Source organism: Chroicocephalus ridibundus, chromosome 10, assembly GCF_963924245.1.
Source record: "Chroicocephalus ridibundus chromosome 10, bChrRid1.1, whole genome shotgun sequence".
Taxonomy (NCBI): domain Eukaryota; kingdom Metazoa; phylum Chordata; class Aves; order Charadriiformes; family Laridae; genus Chroicocephalus; species Chroicocephalus ridibundus.
The window spans coordinates 8,361,190-8,380,523 of record NC_086293.1 but is presented as its reverse complement, the minus strand read 5'-3'; the positions used below and the strand labels follow the sequence as shown (position 1 = coordinate 8,380,523).

The 19,334-nt window shown below is 49.7% G+C and overlaps 1 protein-coding gene across 1 annotated transcript in view; it reads right to left on the bottom strand.

The window, feature by feature from the left end:
• DNAH1 (dynein axonemal heavy chain 1) overlaps positions 1–19,334 on the bottom strand; it is an 83,460-nt gene that overhangs the window by 14,802 nt on the left and 49,324 nt on the right. Inside the window, exons 42-59 of the mRNA XM_063348172.1 lie at positions 19,090–19,209; positions 18,311–18,469; positions 17,920–18,024; positions 17,075–17,215; positions 16,423–16,583; positions 15,589–15,746; positions 15,279–15,452; positions 14,878–14,916; positions 13,251–13,429; positions 12,214–12,444; positions 10,614–10,810; positions 9,620–9,755; positions 8,252–8,460; positions 7,336–7,507; positions 6,808–6,999; positions 6,197–6,307; positions 4,933–5,118; positions 205–396 (exon numbers count right to left, since the gene is read on the bottom strand). Of these exons, the coding sequence (XP_063204242.1) occupies positions 205–396; positions 4,933–5,118; positions 6,197–6,307; positions 6,808–6,999; positions 7,336–7,507; positions 8,252–8,460; positions 9,620–9,755; positions 10,614–10,810; positions 12,214–12,444; positions 13,251–13,429; positions 14,878–14,916; positions 15,279–15,452; positions 15,589–15,746; positions 16,423–16,583; positions 17,075–17,215; positions 17,920–18,024; positions 18,311–18,469; positions 19,090–19,209 (2,862 nt within the window). The remainder of the gene's footprint in view (positions 1–204; positions 397–4,932; positions 5,119–6,196; positions 6,308–6,807; positions 7,000–7,335; positions 7,508–8,251; positions 8,461–9,619; positions 9,756–10,613; positions 10,811–12,213; positions 12,445–13,250; positions 13,430–14,877; positions 14,917–15,278; positions 15,453–15,588; positions 15,747–16,422; positions 16,584–17,074; positions 17,216–17,919; positions 18,025–18,310; positions 18,470–19,089; positions 19,210–19,334) is intronic.

Genomic DNA, 19,334 nt, shown 5'->3' with positions numbered 1-19,334 from the left:
GACTAGATGATCTCCAGAGGTCCCTTCCAACCCTATGATTCTATGATTCTATGATTCTATGACATGAGGACTTCCAAGCCAAATATGCCCTCATCCTCTGTGCTGCTGAAAGGTGTTGCCCATAAAGAGCTTTAAGCTTCATTGCTGTGAGAAGGATCCCTGTGAGGCAATACCTGATCACAGCCTCCCTCTGCTATCACTTACCTTATCGTACTTAAACAGGCTGTCCAGGAACTTCCCTGGGTCCTGGAGAAGGCCCCTGCCTGGCTCCCAGTAGTCATCCACCTTGGTGCCTAGCTTTTCTCCTGGCACCCTTTTGGGCTTGACTCCTTTCATAATGCAGACAGCTTCGATCACCATCTTCACACCGAGGGGAGGCCGCTGCATTGCTCGTACCTTCAAAACCCAAATGGAGACAGTGGGTTGGCTTGGTTCTCAGTGAGAGGGGATGCTCATCCCTCAGCTGCCCCTGGGGAGATTGGGACCAGAGGTGGGACATTTAGAGGATACAATGGACAGGCAAGAAGGGCAGAGGTATCTGAAGGCAAAGCTGGTTATCAGAAAGGGCACGGAGCAAACTACTGGTAGGCTGAAAAAGCCTGATGCTCTGACAGGTGTATCTTGTAGACTGGAAATGTTTTGGCATAGGAGCTAGATCTGTCTGGCCCTGGGGAGGAGGTCATACAGAAATGGGACACAGGCAGGCTTTCCCCCTTGCTCTGTGGGCTCTCATTTGTCTTGTACCCCACCATAGCAATGCTGCAGCCCATGAGCTGGACTGTAGCACTTGTGGAGGGACTGCTTGAGTCTCTCCTCAAGCAGGTAGCTAGGAGTGCTACTGTGGCACCCTTGAGATGGTTGTGGGTGTCAGGACCCTTAAGGATGACTCCTGCTTTTTCCCTTTTAGTGCTGACCATCCTTGCCATGTTCAGCCAGAGCCAATCCCAGGCCTTCCCACTGAACACAGTCAGCAGAGGGGCAGAGTTTGTGGCAACGCTGAGGCTGATCTATCCCCATGCAGACACCCTCTGTGCGAGGGACTTTGACTGGCTCTTTGACTGCCCTCAGACAAAGCAGTTCCTTGAGTGGTTCTGCAGCACGGTGAGTGATGAGAACGTGCTGACCCCAGCTGAGGTGGAGGCCTACGATGCCCTGCTGGCTTCAGGCAAGCCCATCCTGGAAGGGGATGCCCTCGAGCAGGCATTGCAGACTTGCTGCCAGGTCCCACAGCTCCCACACACGATACCAGATGATGAGGGTCCCTCTCTGGAGGCCCTGCAGCAGGAGCTTCAGGACTATCGTGACTGTCAGCTCTGGCGGTACAGCAAGCTGCAGGCTCTGACAGCCAACCTGCAGCAGGAGCTGAGGTATTTGGAGGAGGAGGAGAAAGCAGTGAAGCGGGACTTGAGGAAGGCTGAGAGGGACCTGGAAGCGGAGATCTTCCAAACCAGCGCTGTCCTGAGCCAGATCAGCAAGGCTGCAAAGCAGCTGGCAGAGTGGTGTGGGGACATGGGGAAAGGCCAGCCACCAGCACTGCTGTGCGAGATGGATCTTGGCCCTTACATGGAGCTAGAACAACAGGCCACTGATGCATTTGAGAGGTTCATCCAGCAGGTCCTACCAGGGACCATCCAGGCTCCAGGTGCTCAGGGAGAAAGTGCACAGGGAGAGAGCAGCCTGAAGGAAAGGTTGGAGGCTGGAACACAGATGGACTCAGACTGGGAAATACTGGAAGGAAGAGGAGCTCCTTATCAAGTGTGTGCAAAGACACCACACGGGGTGGCATCAGCACGTCAGGGAATACTGGTCCAAGGCTCAAGGGCAGAGCTGCTAGCAGAAGGGAGAAATGGGAGAGAGGTGTTGAGCATGGGGGATGAGGAGGAAAGAGATGGCAGCCAGGAAGCCACAGAGAGAATGGACGCCAAACAAACAACGATGCCGAAAAGCCTTGGGACTGATGGAGATGAGATACTGCGGGACCAAGATAGCTACTGCAAGGAGGTGAGCCAAATGGAGAAGGCACGTATCTGTGCCCAGAGGGAGGTTATAGTCATGTCAGCAAAAGTGGAAGGCAACCGTGCTGCGCTGGAGTGGGCCCAGAGGACTCTGGAAGCTCTTGAGGAGAACCAGGTAGGGACAGTGCTCCCTTTCCCTCCGTCATCCTTTGTGTCGGGGTTTGCCTGTGCTGCCCACAGTCCTTCCTGTTGAATGCTGGAGCACAGTTGGCATGTCAGGAGGGGGTGGCAGAGCCAGGCAGCTCTAGCGGTGTGCCCTGACACTAGCCTGTCTTGTGTTTCCCCTGCACAGCATGTAGTTGAGGCGGAGCTCCGGTGTCAGGCTGCCACGCTTCAGAAGCGGCTTCATGCCCTGCGTTGCGACATCACGCATACCCTGACCCACCAGCTGCCACCCCTGCTGAAGGCAGAGGCCAGTCTCTCTTGCCTGCCCATTCTGCAGAGGCAGTTCAGCCTGGAAGATGCCCATCTGCAGTACATCGCTGGGAGGCAGAAGGAGGCAGCTGCATGGCTGGCAAACCAGCAGAGTCGCCTGGATCTGCTGGAGCTCTGTCTGAAACGAGAGAGAAAGGAGCTGGACCAGAACACTGCTTGGATGAGAGAGATGGAAACTGCCATGAGGGAAACCCAGACCAGGCTGCAGGAGCAGCAGAGCTACTTCAAAGATGCCAGCTCCTCCCAGAAGGATTGTCCATGCACATGGATAAACCCCAAAGACCTCTCTGCTGTACGGTAAGGGCCTTATGTGTGTGCATGAGAAACAAACTAGATGTGGAGGAGGCAGCATGAGAATGGGAGAGGCATGCTGCAGACCCAAGCTACCAGGCAGCCTAGAAGTGCTCTTCTGCTAGCACAGAGCCACCCTGGCTCTACAGTGGTGAGCAATTCCCAGAAGCATCTACTTCCTGGCTGGCTAGGGCTGATGCAGCAAAGCATGGGCTTGGAGAAGGAATGTGTATGGAGAACAGAGGTTTTCCTAAGATATGAAGGTGGAGGGTGTAGCAGCAAGTCTTCAGCTTCAGAAGGAGAGCTGGGCCAGAAGGAAGTACGAGCTGCTTAGAGCAAGAGCTTTCTCTGGTTGGGTGTCCTGCACTGACAGGGGCTTCTCAGTCCTCCCTGCACAGGTCTGTAGTAGCTACTGCTGGTGTCTGCCAGCAAGGAGTCCTGACTGGCTCTTGAGCCAGCCTGGACTGGACCAGAGACTATGGTGCTCTTCCCACACCCCCAGGACATGAACTCCAGCTCACCAGGCGTGGCTGTCTTCTCATTGTTGCCCCACAGCTGCTTGCACCCCAGTCCCACAGGGCACAATGTCCCCCCAGCCCTGTTCTTCCTCAGTGCTGGTGCACTGCTCACACCTTTGGCTGGCTGTCCCCTCTTGCAGGCTCTGGGACATGCTGGTGGGGAAAGATCAGAAAAAGCAGCTCTTACGCAGCTATGAGGCCCTAGCAGCCCAATGTGCACAGCTGGTTGAGGACCAGAGGGTGCTGGAAGCACAGTTGGCAGCTCCTACATCCCAGCTCCCTGCCCTGGAGTCCTCCATAGCGGTGCTCTACCAGCTGCTGTACAACAGCTCCAACCAGCTGCAGCTCTCCTCTCCGGTAAGCAAGCACTCCTGCTCCACCAGGCCTTGCTGGGGCACACAGGGCTGTGAGTTGGAGCCCTCTGTGCCATCCTCCCTGGGTGCAGGGAGAAGACTTTACTGCCTCTCAGCCCACAGAGGGAGGGGAGGCTGGCCTGATCCTTGCATTGTCCCAGAAGCTATCCAGTCAGGCAGTGGTGGGCTGAGGGACAGAGGTGATTCTCGCTGTGCTTCACCTGTGAAGTATAGAGATTGGGGTGCCTTAGCCAAGAGGGCCCAATAAGCCACCTCTGTTGCTTGGACTGGATGTGTTTGGAGGCCAGAGGCAGGTGGGTGGTTTGTGTCTGATGGGCTGAGCTGTTCCATGGGTGGAAGAAAAATCCCCCTCTTTCTGCACATTCATATGTGTTTGGGCTCTGCCCCTCAGGAGATCATCGAGCTGATGGAGCAACTTAACACCATGCAGGACAACCTCCATAAAATGCTGTCAGACCTCCTGAGTGACCTCAAGGTCAAGCGTACATCTCTGGAGAGCCCTATCCTGCAGACAGAGCGCAACCTTTATGTGTATTTTTACTGCAATGAGGAACGGCTGAGAGAAGTGGTGGAGGAGCTGGAGAAGCAGGTGTTAGCTTCCTCCAAGGGACCACTGATGGAGCTGCCCCATGCAAAGGAATAGGTCAAAGGGATGCTCTCTCCCTGTCATAAAAGTGGCATCCTCTTTTGGCTGGGCTAGGTCATTAATCCTGGACTGGGAGAGAACTCTGGTTGTCCTGGCTCCAGTGACAGGATACTTGGGTCATGGCCCACCAGCTGTGCTTAAAAGAAACAGGGACCTTATTCATTAAATGAAGATTTTGCTGAAGCTGGGGAGTGGGTTAGATGATATGTAAGAAATTGATGCATCTTGTGAGTTGGCATTGGAAGCCTTGTATAGACAGGAGACTTTTCATGCCAGCTCTACCAGAGGATGGGTGCTGGGGGCAAGTGGACTGACAGTGTCTGTGTCTTTCTCCACCTGGGGAAAGGAGTTTTGCATGTTTGGTGGGGAATAAAAACAATTGCAGAGAAATAAGCCTGTTCTTCCCCTCCACAGCTGTTACGCTCTGTGCGGTGAAATCTTGTATTTGCTGAATTTGCTTTCTCAGCTATGGGCTGTGACACATGCCAGGCTCCGAATCACCCTCCTTTCTCTGACTATCCTATCCAGGGGATGGATGGAGATGCTGGAAAAGGCTAGGGATGCTGCAAGCCTATAGAAGGGGAATTGCTGCAAAGTGAGAGGCTGTCCAGGACCAGACTCAGCTCTGCCCCTCTTCCCCTCAACCCAGTTACCTCTGTAACATCATTTTTGTTGAGGTTCCTCAGGCTGGCAAGAGCAGCATCCAGGGCTGGGAGGGCTTCAGCCAAGTCCTTCTGAGCATCATCTGCAATGGCTTGGGCTGTCTGGGCTTTCACTTTGGCCTTCATCTCCTCAGCCTGCACAGCACTTCTTGTCTCTTCAGCCACAGCTGTGTCCACCTGCACCACCAGAGACAGCCTCAGAAGCATGCTGGAGCCAGAGCACCCCTTTGGGTTGGCTCAGCACTGCTAGGTAGGGATCACATGTGTTGTCTTCCAGCAGAGACATGCTGGGGCCTAACTGCTGAAGGGGATCCCCTTCCTGCATCATACCAGCAGGAGGTTTTTGTCAGCCTCTAGAGATCATCCACAAGCTTCAGCTCTGGCTGTGCCTGGAATGGTATTAGTCCTGCAGGAATTAGCTGCTCTACCCATTTTTCCTATTGGTACAGGGAGAGGATGCACAGGCATGCAAATGTGTAAGGGGATAGAATAAGAAACTATGCTGAGGGTTTTGTTTCTAAAACTGTCACTTCTGCCTACCCCCAGGGTTAAAACACCACCAGGAGGTGTAAAGGGAACATGGAATATAGCCAAATCTTTATCTGCTGTGTGGGAACATGGGAGATTGCAAACTCTTTCCCCTTTGCAAGCTGAGCTGTATGATGTTAGTGTCTCTGTTCCCTCTGTTTCAGCCTGGCCCTCCCAAGTAGGAGAAAGGCAGGCAGGAACGGCAGTGACAGCCAACACAGGACAGTTCCCTCTTCTACAGTGGCATGAGTGACTGTGTGTGATGATCCTTGAGGTCTGGGCTAGCAGGACAGGCTGCAGCTGGATCATCTCCCTGGGCTGAGATGTGGGGGAATGATCCCTTTCAGCAACAACAGTCTGGGCTGCCTGAGGATTATGTTAGTGGCGTTGCTAGTCTGTGCTTGCGAGGGTCTAAACTAGTGAGGAAAGGGAGCTGGTACTTTGGCTGACTGACCCCTGGATTGTGGTTTCAGACAGGGGCATTGCTTCTGCTGGCAACTGGCTGGTAGATCGTGACTGGCCCCCACGAACACCAGAGCAGGGACCCCAACAAACAGCCATTCTCGCTGTCAGTGCTGCTCTGCCTAAATACCTGCTGTGCTAATCTGAGGCCTTCTTACTGTCAAATCAAACAGGACTTCATACAATCCCTGCAAGGCATCCCCAAGCCCCATGTCCAGTCTGAGCAGCCAGACTTGGAAAGTGCAGGGCTGTTCAGCAACGGTACCTGCAGTTGCTCCATGGTTGCCAGTGTGTCCTTGGCTGCCTGTGCCAGGAGAGGGCGGGCGGACTCCAGCTCCTCCTGCATCCTTGCTACATCCTCTGCTGTTTGCAGGAGCTGTGGGAGCAGAGCAGAGTGAGGCAGCAGCCACGGGTGCTGCCCTGGTGGATGCTCCCTGCCCAGTGTCAGGCTGTACACAGCAGGTCCTGCCCTGGTCCCTGCTGAAGCAACAATCTGGCACTGTGGTGTGCTCCTAAACAGTAATGCCTAATGGAGCCAGCACACGATGGGCATTACTTCATAAACTCATTGCAAACAGTCAGCAGAACAACGTTGCTGTTGTAAGGCTTTCGGTGAAAAGGTTAATAAGGAACATTCCAAGAGATGATGAGCTACAGAGAGGTCCGCGGTCCCCAAAGACTGGAGACCATCGCTCTTTTTAGAGCTGTTACAGACTCAGACCTGGCAGAAGGCATTGTTCTGATTTGCTTTAGCCTGAGTTTTCTCCTGTTACACAGGAGATGTATGGCGCATCTCCCTGCATCTCTGCAGCTATAAGTAAACTGCTCAGAGCAGGTAAGGGGGCCCCAAAGCTCTCCTGGGTGTGAGGGACAGACCTTGTCCAGGCCGCTTTTCATCCTTTTCTTGGCTGTCATCAGTTCCTGTTTCTTCTTTCCAATCAGGGAACTGAAGATGCTGAGGAACTCGAGATAGCTCTTGGGAGTGACGTAATTGTGTCTGGCCAGCTCTGCCAGGTATACTTGGCACTTCTTTGCCACACTCTGATGAATTTTTACACACACTTGAATCTACAAGGAGAAAGGAAAGAAACATTTTTATTCAGTGCTGAACAAGTGGTAGGTAAGTCCATGTGATGCCCACAGAGAGCACAAGGGACTTATAAAGAGCCTAAGTATACTGTCACAGCAGAGCTTATATATGCATACAGAGGAAGGGTGACAAATGGACATGGCCATTTCAAGGCATACAAAAGCCAACTAGTTCTATATTTGAATGACTGTGACATGAAACATTTCTGCTACGGGTAGGACCTTTCTGCAGGTGTGTCCTGTATCCATTGTCTATGTGCACCTCAAGACATGGCACACTGAGCATCCAGGAGCTGTGTTGAGTGTGGCACCTACCATCACATTGACATCTTCAGTACTGGCACCAAGATGTGGGATCTCATGCAAGAAGGAGGCAGCAACGCACTGCAGCGCTTCAGCAGGCCACTTATTAAACCAGTCGATGGTACAGCAGTTCACAAGAGAGGGGAACTGTCTCAAGCGTGCGCGGAAGACTTCTCCAATAGGGCTGAGGGGAAGATATGCAGAAAAGAGATGTTACAACTAGCTCTACAGATATGAGGATAAAATAGCTTTCTTATTTCCCTAGAACCATCCTGAACTCTTACAGAGTAAGAAGGAAGGGAATAGACCTAAGGAAGAAGGATAGGGGAATGAAAGTTCCAGCAGTGAGCCCCATGTCCTAAGGTGCACGTCACAGCTCACTCCTTAGAAGCTCTGGGTATATTCTGGAAGTATTAAGATGGTAGAAAGGTGATGTTTTCTGGGTCCCTGCCTAGGGAGAACACTTAAGGGGTAACAAATAAATGTGATCTGAAGTTTGTTTCATGCAGGTGAGTGCGTGTACTTGCAGAGAATGCCCTGTACCTTCTGGCAGCCCTCCTGCAAGCTGCTCACAGGCTATGCACTAGAATCCTGAGTAAACACGGTGCAACTGAACCCCAAATTCAAGTAAGATATTTTTGTAATGAACACCTCAATGATGTATGGAGGAGGAAGCTTGTATTTAATCTGGATCACTTACAATCATATTCTTAAACATTTCAAACTTCCTCTTGAAACCAGCAAAGTGTAAAAAAAAAAAAAAAAAAAAAAGAGTATCCAATCCTATGGGAAGGTGGTGTGCAAACCTTACTCCTCCTCCAAAGTCAGGGGCTTGGATACAAATGTCCCATGACAAAGTGATGCAAGGCAAAAGACAAGGAGGGAATAATTAACATTGACAGCATGGAGTCCTACCCCTGAACTGTACCTCATGCACAGGACCATGTGGATATTGCTGCGAACCCGTCCTGTGTATGCAGCCATCAAACTGGCCTTGGTGGGCTGCTGCCCTAGATCTCGAACAACGGGCTTCATAGCCATCATGATCTCTTCTTGATCATCGGGGTTGTAAATGTTGGGAATGTCACCTGAGTTGAGCAGGTTGTTGATATCCTCAAGGAAGGATTCGTTTTTAATCTAAGTAGATGGGGCAGAACAAAAGAAAAGGCAGTTTCCAAAGTTATAAGACAGTCATGTCTCCACATGCCATGGAGATCACTTCTGGATAAATATAGCCTTCAGCCTCCGTAATGAGAAACCATTTCTGTGATCACTCGGCTGCAGTAAAGCATACTCTGACCCTTGTCCAGCATTTACAATTGAACAGCCGTATCCAGCCATTTCAGGGGTGGGGGTGTATGTCTGAGAACAAACCTCCTTCTGCCCGTTTATTGTCTCCTTACAGACAAATTGAGCTCAGGGCCGTGCTCCCTGCTTTGCAGGGACTCTACAACCAGACCCCAGACACCAGGTTGCTCTGTGTCTTCATTCCTCCAGCACAGAATACTTTGTTATTAGGATAAAGCTCATCGATGTGGGAGACAGAGTAATTGTAGAGATGTGTCACAGTCTGTGGGACGATCTCCCTCCAGAGCTACACTCACCTCTCCACCTTTGCTAAATCAGAAATACACAGCATCCATCTACTTGACTAAATGCACCCTCTCATGCCTCTCTTCTCCCACACGTGCTTCTCACTGCAGGGAAAAGGATGCAAGAACAAGCAGCATTTGACAGCTGCTCATCTCACTGCTTAGGGCACTGCCAGAAGGGACTCGGTTCCTATGATAATGAAGGCAGTAAAAAAGTCTATGGGGAACATAACCATGAATTCCAGAAGCTGGCTCAGTCCTTAGCAAGTTACAGGTTACAGTAAACAAGCCAACATTATCCTGTGGAACCAGCAGGCATACGGCCTGATATCTTTGAAAAGAAAGAGAACGATGTTACTGAGGACTTCTAGTATCAGCAGCCAGCATAGTGCTTAGCTTCAGGCAGCTGGGTCTAAAATCTTTGATTCCACCAAACCCTTGGCTGGAGCTGAAAGAGTCTTCCTTGAGCAACAGAACGATCAGCCCACTCACACAGAGCTCTACAGTCCCTCTAGCAACAAACGTACCACCTTTGGTTTACCTGGGGCTTCTTTATAAGATGATGAAGGTGGACTACTTAAGAACTACAAGTTGTACCTGGTTTGTATCAAGCTCCTCAATCCTCCTTAGGGGGATTTATTGAGCTTAGAGATGTGTTTCTCACTCCTTTTGAGATGGAGTCCACCATGCTAATACTCCTGTACCTGTGTGTCTACGAATAGGAAGGTCTTGGGTAGACTTTGAAGGCCTGCCTTCATCATGATCTTCCTCACGTCATCTCGCCATTCAGTTATGCCATAATTTTTGGACAGTTCAATCTGGAAACACTCATAATCTGCCCTAAAGGAAAGAGAAGCCTGGGGAGTTACAGGGAATTAAAATCTCCTCTTTTGTCAATCCTGAGCATGTGTTGTGGACTCAGGGGGAGAGGACTCAAGCAAGTTGTTTTCCTGCAATGAGTCCTGAGCACACATCTGTCCTTGTGCCATGTTCAGCCACCAACCCAAGAGCACGTTTTACTCAAAGCAGAGATACCCAAGGTAGCTAGAAACAGGGAGAAGTACAATTCCATGAGCTAACACAGTCACACTGCTTGTTGGGCCCAGTGCCTCAGAGTGCAGAGGGAGCAACTCAATGTGGAATTTTTTTGTGATGCTGCCCTCAGAGCCTGGTGCACCTGGGAACTGTGGATGCGTTTCTCTAGAATCACACACTGTATTCAGAGCTGCAAGAATTTTCTTCCTCACCCTAGTTCCCCGGCTCATCAAGTTTCCTCTTGGAGGCCCCTTCGTTCCCAAGACTCACCAGTCCTACTGCCAGGCTGCCACTGTCACTTGATCACTTGTCACTAGTAGTTCCTGCCTTTGTCTTCCAGCTGTCCAGTTCCCAGGAAGAAGCCCCTATCTCTCCCCCTGCCATGCTGAATGCTGCACAGGCCACTGAGCTGCCATGCACCATGCTGCGTTTGCTCATTCGCTGCATGCCCACAGCAGTAACCCAAGCTACTAGCAGGAAAAAAAGTCAATTTTTTCTACTGTAGCTGTGCATGTTAACTGAGCTCTAGCTCTTGACTGTTAAATCTGAAGAGTCAGCAACCAGAAAAATGTGTAACCAGCAGTAAGGTCAGGAAAAGAGATTCTCTGGAGGCAGCCCCAATGGAGCTGCTCCACATTATGTGCATTGGAGTGCATTACTTACATGTGAGATGCCAGTCTGGTGAGAGACTGTCTCCCGCTGCCCCCAACACCCAGGAGAAGAGCATTCCCTGGAGCCTGCCGCAGGATCCGGCTGATTCGGCAGATATGCTGTATCGCATCCATGAAAAGCACAAGCTTCAGCTCTGGGGTGTTGATTTGATTGTACTCCTCCAGGTAATCCTCAATGACAACCTTCAGCTGTGGGCAGAAATGGCCAATTGTGACTACCAGGTAAAAGCAAACATGAGGGTGTGCGTGGTTGTCTGTAAGCACAGCCGGACCCCTGGGAGGGCAGAGCCTGGTGCTCAGCAGGGGCTGGGAGCAGCTGCCTCTCTCTGCTGCTCCCTGGGAGCTGCTTGTGGGGAGGTGGTGGTTCTCTTTGCTCCATGCTCCTATAGGAATTGCCATTGGACTGGGCTGAATTTAGCTAGTGATGGTGGTGGCAGCTGCTAAATGGTGACCTTAAACTGACTCAGGCAAGTGACTATGTTCTGCTGTTCCCAACAGTGCTGTTTCCCTGGAGAAACAGCAGTTCAAATAAAATAGCTTGTGGCTGCCCAACTCATGCTGTTCCAGGGTCTCCCTCTGGGAGAGCTTCCTCACTCTACAGCTGACCACTGCCTGCTGCTGCATCCTGTGGTTAGGATTCTGGATGGAATGGGCAGGTGCTGGAAGAAAAACCCGCTGGCTTTAGATGACTAGAGAAGCGCGCTTTTCTCCTGGTCCACCCACAGCACAGAATAGCTGCAGCAGCAGTCTCTCTTGGCCTTTCCAGAGCTCTCTTCAACAGCGCCCTCAGGCCAGAGCAAAAGATGAAGCATGAATACATCTGGGATTTGGTCCCACCCCTCTCAGCAATCTCCCTGTGAACCTGGGCAAGCAAAACCAGCTGGAATTCATAGTGTTGAGATTCCTGCCTAGATGCCAAAGTCCTGTGTGCATCAGTGGACTGTGCAGCAGCTTGGTAAGTCTGGCTGTCGCAGCTGTGCTCATCTAGGTGGGGGACAGGCCTACCTACTTTGCAAAGAGATTGGAAAGCTCAGTTAATTACCAGTCCTTGCCACACAGCTATCACAAGAGGAGAGATGATCACAAGAGGAGAGACGACAGGATAATCATCTGTTTCTGATAACGAGTGCAAAAAGTACTGCTCATTGCCTTTGCTTAATTATCACTACCAAAGTACTTGCAGTATCTTCTCCAACAGAGAATCTGGCAGTAACATTAATTACTTATAAAGGTCAATTGTGAAGTCTTTAATGGCAAAAGTAGTATTGTTTGGGGGTAATGTGCCATTTCTTTCCAGCAAATTTCACTTTCCAGTCCCAAGTGCAGCTCATTTGGGAGATGTGGCATAGCAGGCTGCCCCCAGGATGGCATTGCAGAGAGAGCTTGTTCCACCTCAACTTCCCATTGCACCAAATGCAGCCACTATCCACATCTGGGGTAGGATTTTACATGAGAGCCCTGGGAGGGTTTGTGATTCTAGACACCTTCAATTCAAGCACCCCCATGGTTACTATTAAATGTTTTCTTTTGTTTGCAGAAGACTTGGAAGATGTGAACATAGTTCACATCATGATGATTCCTAGGGCCCTTACCTTTTCCTGGCTGTTGATTGGTTGGTACAGTTTGATATTAGCACCCGGCTCCATGAAGTCCCCAAACAGAACTGGCTGTGAGGGTATGACCTCCTCAAAAGTGGTGCCTAACTCCTCCATCATATTCTTCATCAGGTTGTCAAACCAGGTCCGGTCCTCCTTGCTGACCAGGCGATCACAGAAGACCCGGCAGCTCTCGTGGTACCACAGTCTCAGCAGGGCCACTTTGTCCTGGCAGGAAATCCCAGCAAAATACCCCCATGAGAGAAGCAGAGAAGTATTAAGAGCCTTGCTGTCAGGAAAGCTGGTTCCTGCCCAGCATGTGGCCAGCTCCACTCCTGCTAGAAGGCAGCTGGAGTGGAGAAAGAACTGGGTGGAGGAAGCTGCATTCCCTTCTCCTCAAAAACAACTCTTGTCAAAACAGCTGCTTTGCAGAGAGCTCATTACAGCTTCAGCTAATCCCCCCTTTATTTGTCCATATGTCAGGCTTTCTTTGAGAGATTTAAATTTCGTGGTGTTTGTCCTTATCTTTACCCCAGTTTAATTTAATTTTTACTGTTTTCAGAAGTTCTTGTGTTTGTTGGTGTATTTAGATGTAGCACAGAACCAGGGTCCCAAGTATTTCCTGTGATAAATCAATCCCTACTGGCTAGGCTGGAGCCAGAGCAAGGTCCTCAGGAGCGCTGAAGGGGCAGAAGCCTCCATTGCTACAAGCTGGTAACAGGACAACACCTCTGCCCCTGCATGGTCCCCTACGGCTCCATCCAGCCCTGAACGGCCAGGCTGCGCTGTACTGACTCCCTGTGGCCACTCACCTGCCTCCACACCAAGGAAGGACTGGGGTGGCAGGGGGACTCTCTTTACTACTGGTACTAGGCAGTATAGCCAAAGGGAAGGTCACCACCTTCATTGAACAGTGCCAAAGTGCAGCTTCAATAAGAAATTGAGGCCTGTTTGCAGGCCTGTCAATAAGACCTGAACTGGAACATTTCAGGTCTTCTCCTGGGTGGCACGGCTGTGCTGATGGGAGGACTCACCTCGATCTTGCTGGGCTCAGCCATGAGCATGCCCTGGAACACCTTGGAGAGGTCTCTCAGGTTGAAGGTGTAATGTGACTTCGCTGGTGTGGGCAGCAGCTCAGATGTGATGGTCAAATACACACAGATAGTGGCGTCAACCAAGGGCTCATTCAAGTCTTTGACTGCAAGTGCTCCTGCTGTAGAGACAGAGGAAGGTGGAGAACGATGCTGAGGTGGCAGCTCTGGGTTGAGAAGGTCTTAGCAGTGCAAAAGGGCGGCACTGAGTGGCAGAGGTGTTGCTAGGATGTCCTGGTTCTGGTGGGGATAGGAGCTGTAATGGGACACAGCTGAGTCGGCCATGCTCAGTATATAGCCAGGGCAGCTGGGTTGGGGGGCAGGAATTGCCACTTGGGAGCCAGCTGGGGCTTTCCTGGGTGCCAGTCAGTGAGCAGTGATACATTAACTGTTTCATATATTCCTCTATCAGTATTATTGTTGTTGTATTCCTCTTTCCCTTGCTGTTCTCTTAAATTGCCTTTATCTCAACCCATACAGCTTTGCCTCTTTCTTCCAATTTTCGCCCCATCACACCACTTGGGGGGGGGAGTGAGTGAAAGACCACATGATTCTTTGTTACCACCACACAGGACTTGGCCAGGAACACACTTTTCTTCTGCTTTCTTATGCAGAGACTCTTTGGGGACCTGACCAAGCACCTGCTCACTCCAGTGGACAGTTTGCCAATGAGTTTCCCAACCAAAGGGAACTGGATTTGGGGAGGGAAGAATGCATCGCAACAATTCTGTGGTGTTAAGAGTTCATGCACCCCAGGCAGAGAGGAGAGACTGCCAGACAGGTAATTGGCGGCTACCTGGAACACTCGCAGACAGGTTTTCCTTCTCCCTCCTTGTACTCCCTCAGTGGAGTCTCAGCTACTTTTAAGCTAGGAGGTGCGAGTGCCCTCTTAGCTAAACCGCCTTGCGATTCACTGAGCTCAGCAAACGCAAAGCCACTGAGGAATAACTTCTTATGCAATAGTCTGACAAGATTCAAACACAGCTGCCAGTTTTATAGCATAAAATACTTTCTTTTTCAGTCCCAACCAAGTTCATTACTAACACTCCTGGGGAAGTAGAGCCCTGTGACATCCAAGCATTTTGCACTTTTTTGCATTATTTCCAAAATCCGTTACTTTCTTTCTAAATCACAGGTAGATGCTTCAGTGTGCCCCTGAGCTCAGTCAGGTACTGATGCTTGTGAATATTGCAAGCACTCAGAAGAAAGCTCTGCTTTGCTTTTCTCATAGCCCACTATTCTCACTCCTTCCTACTGGCAGATTTGCAGATGAGGGCACATTTGCAAAGATGATCCTAAATTCCCACCCTGTCAAATATAAGAGGACTCATTTAACTCCAAATGAACCCTTTTTTCTGGGTGGCTGTAGCACCATGCTTAGATCCTCCCTGCTCAGCTGTCCACAGGCTGCAGCAGATGGAGAGTAACAGAAGGCTCTGCTTCCACAGAAGGCTGTTGTCTGGGCAAGTGTCTGTCTGCTGAAAGCACAGGTAAGCTACGCCATGCTGTGCCCATCAGCTTGTTCTGTTCACAGTCTCTCTCTGTCTCTCATCTTTCTGCTCTTACTTACGCACTGGATCTCTGTAACTTCTTTCTCCGAGAAGTCCATCTAGAAAAAGACAGAAAACCTGAGCTGCGACTTTACTTGCTGAGGTAAAGGATAACTGCATCATCTATCACAAACAAAATCCTCTTCGAAAGGCCTAGGCTATGGGATACCTTAAGAGTATGTGAGAAACAAAGTTGAAGTTTGCTGATTTACACCAGCAGAGTTTGGCCCTAAAACTAAACAGTTTATGAGCTCTCTGTTTGCTAAGATTCAAACAACACTTTCCCAAAAGCATCTTCAAACAACTAATACAGGTTCCAGCTTCCAACACTTCGATCAGATATTCCTCCCCTTTCTACCTCCATTATCATTGAGTTCACCAGCAACAGGAGGAGAAGGTGGCAGTTGTCTGCAGAACTTACCCATCCAGCTGCCAAGGATGGTGGAGAAGATAGCCTTCTTGCTGCTCTCCTCCATCTCCGTGAAGGAAAGGTAGTTGAAATGGCGGGTGAGGCGTGGAGTGACAGCGTTTCTTCCCCCTCCAGGAGGTCCCATGGCACAGACGAAATTAATATCCACCAGCTTCTTAAAGGTGCCTTGAAGAGTGAAAAATCGTGAATGAATGCTAGGTTGTAGCTAAAAACCCTCACCACAAGTCTCCACAGGAGGTATGCATATCTATCAACAGGTCAACTTTTGCCAGGAGTACTGGGCAAAGGACCTGGGTCATACCGATCTGCTTCCTGTCGTACCAGCCCTGGTGGTCCATCCATTGCCGCAGCAGCTCGATAGGTGGCTGCGCACCGTATGTCTCCAGCATGGGCATGTTCAAATCATCAATAAAAAATATGAAGTACCGTCCAACCGGAGGCCCGAACACACCCTTCCGCCTGTAAGGACACAGGACAACTATTGCAAAGGAACTCCTGACTCGATCCGAAAGCAGTTTTTTCTCCAGAGGTTTCCTGGGTTAGCAGCTTCAGCTATCCTTACACTTACACTCCATACACCTTTATATGGGCCTTTGCATGGAAAAGATCTGGAGCAATGTTTGAGGCACCAACTTCTTCTCAAACACAAGTGAAATTTTGTCTACTTATGCACAATGTCAATGAATAAATGGGTGCAAATAAAAGCAAAGCTTGAGCCCGTGAATCTGTTAGAAACTTCAAACCTGTGGCTGACCAGGGAGGCAAAAGGGAAGCTGTTAACCCTGGGGAGTGGGATTGGGGATCAGCAGTCACCTTTTCTGCCCTCATCAGTTTCTATTACAATCCCGCACCCGGGTTTGCAAACACCCATGCTGTGAAACATAGTATGTTTGGAATAACTAGAACCGGAGCAACTCTTACAGACCCTCACTAATCTTTCTCACTTTCTTGCTGTTGTATCAAGTTATTACTGGCTCTCACAATCCCAGCTCAGGTTTGCTGTGTGTCCTATTTGTTATCCGCAGCTGTACATGCTTGGGGCCCTTTCAGGTCTTGGGATGAAACTAAATGGCCAAGTTGATGGAAACATTGAGCTTAGGGATGCTGCCTTTGTGAACATAGAAACGAAACTTGCCTCTTATCCAGTTTGCTGTCAATGAGATCCTGGGTTTGGTTAGCAGACGTGCGTGCCGAAAACATCAGGAAGTGGGTGACGTATCTGGGAGGCAATTTCTTCAAAAGCTTGTCTGTAATTGTGAGAGTCTTCCCGCTGCCCGTGGGACCAATGCAGAGAACCTAGAAGCACAATCAGGAATGCAACATAACCATAGGCGTGCAGTCTGTGTTTCCCAGCTTTCTGACGTTTGCTGGAGGAAATGCAGGTTACTGCTCACTTAGGCATTCAAAGGCTGGGAGAGGACAGAAGGGTCGCTTCTTCAGTAAGGACAGCTGTTCAATAGATCTCTTGGTGTGGAAAGAATCCAACCAGAGAAGTATGAAATGGAACCATAGGAAAGAGGTAAAGAGGGATGGCGATGGGCTATCTAGCAATTGCTGTTCAATTTGATTGAAAAAGAGTGTTGATATTCCTTTGGGGCACTGTGTGGTGCCTGGGGACTGAACAGAGAACTCTTGTTGAGCAAAGAACTACAAATCCATGAGAGCGGGAAATAATTTCAAAGTATCAGGTAGCTGTTAGGTTCTGACTGCACTGGGAGAGGAAAAGGTGCCCCTCTTGATGAGGAGAAGTTTGAATCAAAAAAGCAAAGACAAGGCTGAGCACGTACTGGCTTATGGTTGGTGAGCAACAGCTCCAGCAGATGGGCCATTCGGACTGTGTTCATCGTGGGCACAATAATGTCACAGTAGTTGGTATCAGGAACCACGGTGAACTTTGCTGAAGAGTCCAGCCACTTCTCCCAGCTCACCTGAAAGGTATGGCTGTGTTTAGAGAGGGCAGTTGCATCTATCCCCTGCAGGAATAGGAAAACTATTGCTGCTGTGTTTTCCCTGTCACAGACCCGCTGTGGCCTTCCCACAGAAACGATGCTGGCAGCTTCTACCAAGCAGCTGATGCTCATGTAGGGCTCTTTTCTTTGCTCTGATTTCAGGAAGGGGAAGCATTTTTCCTCTTTTTCCTTTTTTTTTTTTTTTTTTTCTCGTTTCAGCCTAGGGGCTGGTGACTGTCAGTCAGATGGGCCTTCTATGCCCTACTGTCTCCTGTGGAAAACATGGCATATTTGTCTGCCTTGCTCTTCCCTCCAGACTGTGCTGCACACAGCTCTTCTTTCTAACACAGAGAGACCTTTCCATCCGAGCTTCTCCCTGTCCTCCAGCAGTCACACTCGTAGAGCCCTCTCACTTTCCTGAGCACTGGCAGAGGCACTTAGGTCTGAACTGACCAGCTCTTGGCTCAGATTCAAAAGATCTGCTTCACATCCCTGAGGGCAAGAAACTGCCTTCTTCCTTTAATGAAAAGCTTCATTTCACTTTAAACGTTCTCACTTGGTTCCTATAGGCCTTTCTTATTTGCCCTTGATGAGAAAATCCTACCAAATCTGGCAGGACTGTATTGTTTCCTGGTCCCTCACCCCAAATTTCCCAGCCTGGAGTAGAAAGTGAAATATTTTACCTCCTTAACGACCTCCTCATCCAGATCATCTTCAGCACTGCTAAGCCCAGCATCGTACAGTTTATAGTCATAAACTAGCCCTTCTTCTGGGAAAAGTAACTGGATCTGTGGGAATAAAGCTGGGGTAAACTTGTGGGCCACTCAGCTGAATATAGAGGAGGATCTGCACTGCTGCAAGGAAGACTTTGCTAATGGGATGCTGCCCAGACCAGGGGGGTCAGGTGTCTCTCCCAGATCTTCCAGCTCCAGGGGATCCTTGAAGTTTGAGGCAGGTATGGTACACGAGATCCCAAGAGGAAGCCCATCCAAAGCCTCCAGGCTTTCAAGAAGCTCTGAACCCCATTCCTCATTACCCATTCCCTCTCTAATGATTTGCTTTTCCTTTACTCACCTTTTCCTTTTCCATCTTCTCCCTGAGCCATGAGCTGAAGGCCATGCGACCTTGGGAATCTCCAGTAGCTCCCACACTCCAGATCAAGGCAAATATAAACCAGGGCTCAATCAGCTCTCCGATACGAGCTGCCTTTTCCTGGGGAATACTCCTAATTCCCTGAGAACCACAGAAGACTAGAAGTAAAATTCTCAGGCATGGTTAAGGTACACAAAACCCAGACTCTTCTTAATGGCCTCATAATTCTATTCAGCTTGTATGTAGCTTTTTCTAGATAGTTTTTCACAGGCCTTGTTAATATATTCTGGGGATTAAAACTTGCCGTTTCACTGGTGTACTTGAGAGACTCCCCTTGCTGAACTAATGTCACTCAACAGGAGCTGGGAGAAGAATTTAGTCTTTGTTTTTTAATTTGAAAATTGTCCAGCCTTCTTCAATGCTAATTCTCAAAGGACCTGCAATCTGAAGTGCATTGCTGCTTAGCTCTGATCTCTGCTTTCCACTCATTCCCCAATTCCCTCTGCTATAAATAAAAGCGAACCTCTTCCCTCCATGTCTGCTAGGCATGGAGCTTATCTTTTGCTCTTTCAGTGGCCAAAGCATGATCTTTCCAGGTTTACCTGTGCTTTGCAGGATGTTGTATTGCCTTCTGCCACATAGATGAGCTACAGCATGACCTTTCTGCACCAACACTTTGTTCTCTGGTGACTCACCCTCTGTATGGACTTAGTGCCCTTGAGAGTTACAAATACACACAAACTATAGCAGCAAAATCATACCTCAATGGGAATGAAAGGCTGAAACAAACATTCCAAGAGCGTGAAGAGGCTCCTTGTGAGGTTACTGTCCGTTGAGGCAATTATCTCCTTCACAAATCTCCGGACAAAACTGATGGCCTCCTGTAAGGAGAGGCAGGAACAGCTCAGTGTCACCATCCAACACAATTGACTTTGCTTTTACCTTCTGGGGTTCTGGTTTCTCCTTGCCTCCCCCCAGGCTACATTTAGCAGGGAGGGGATGACTG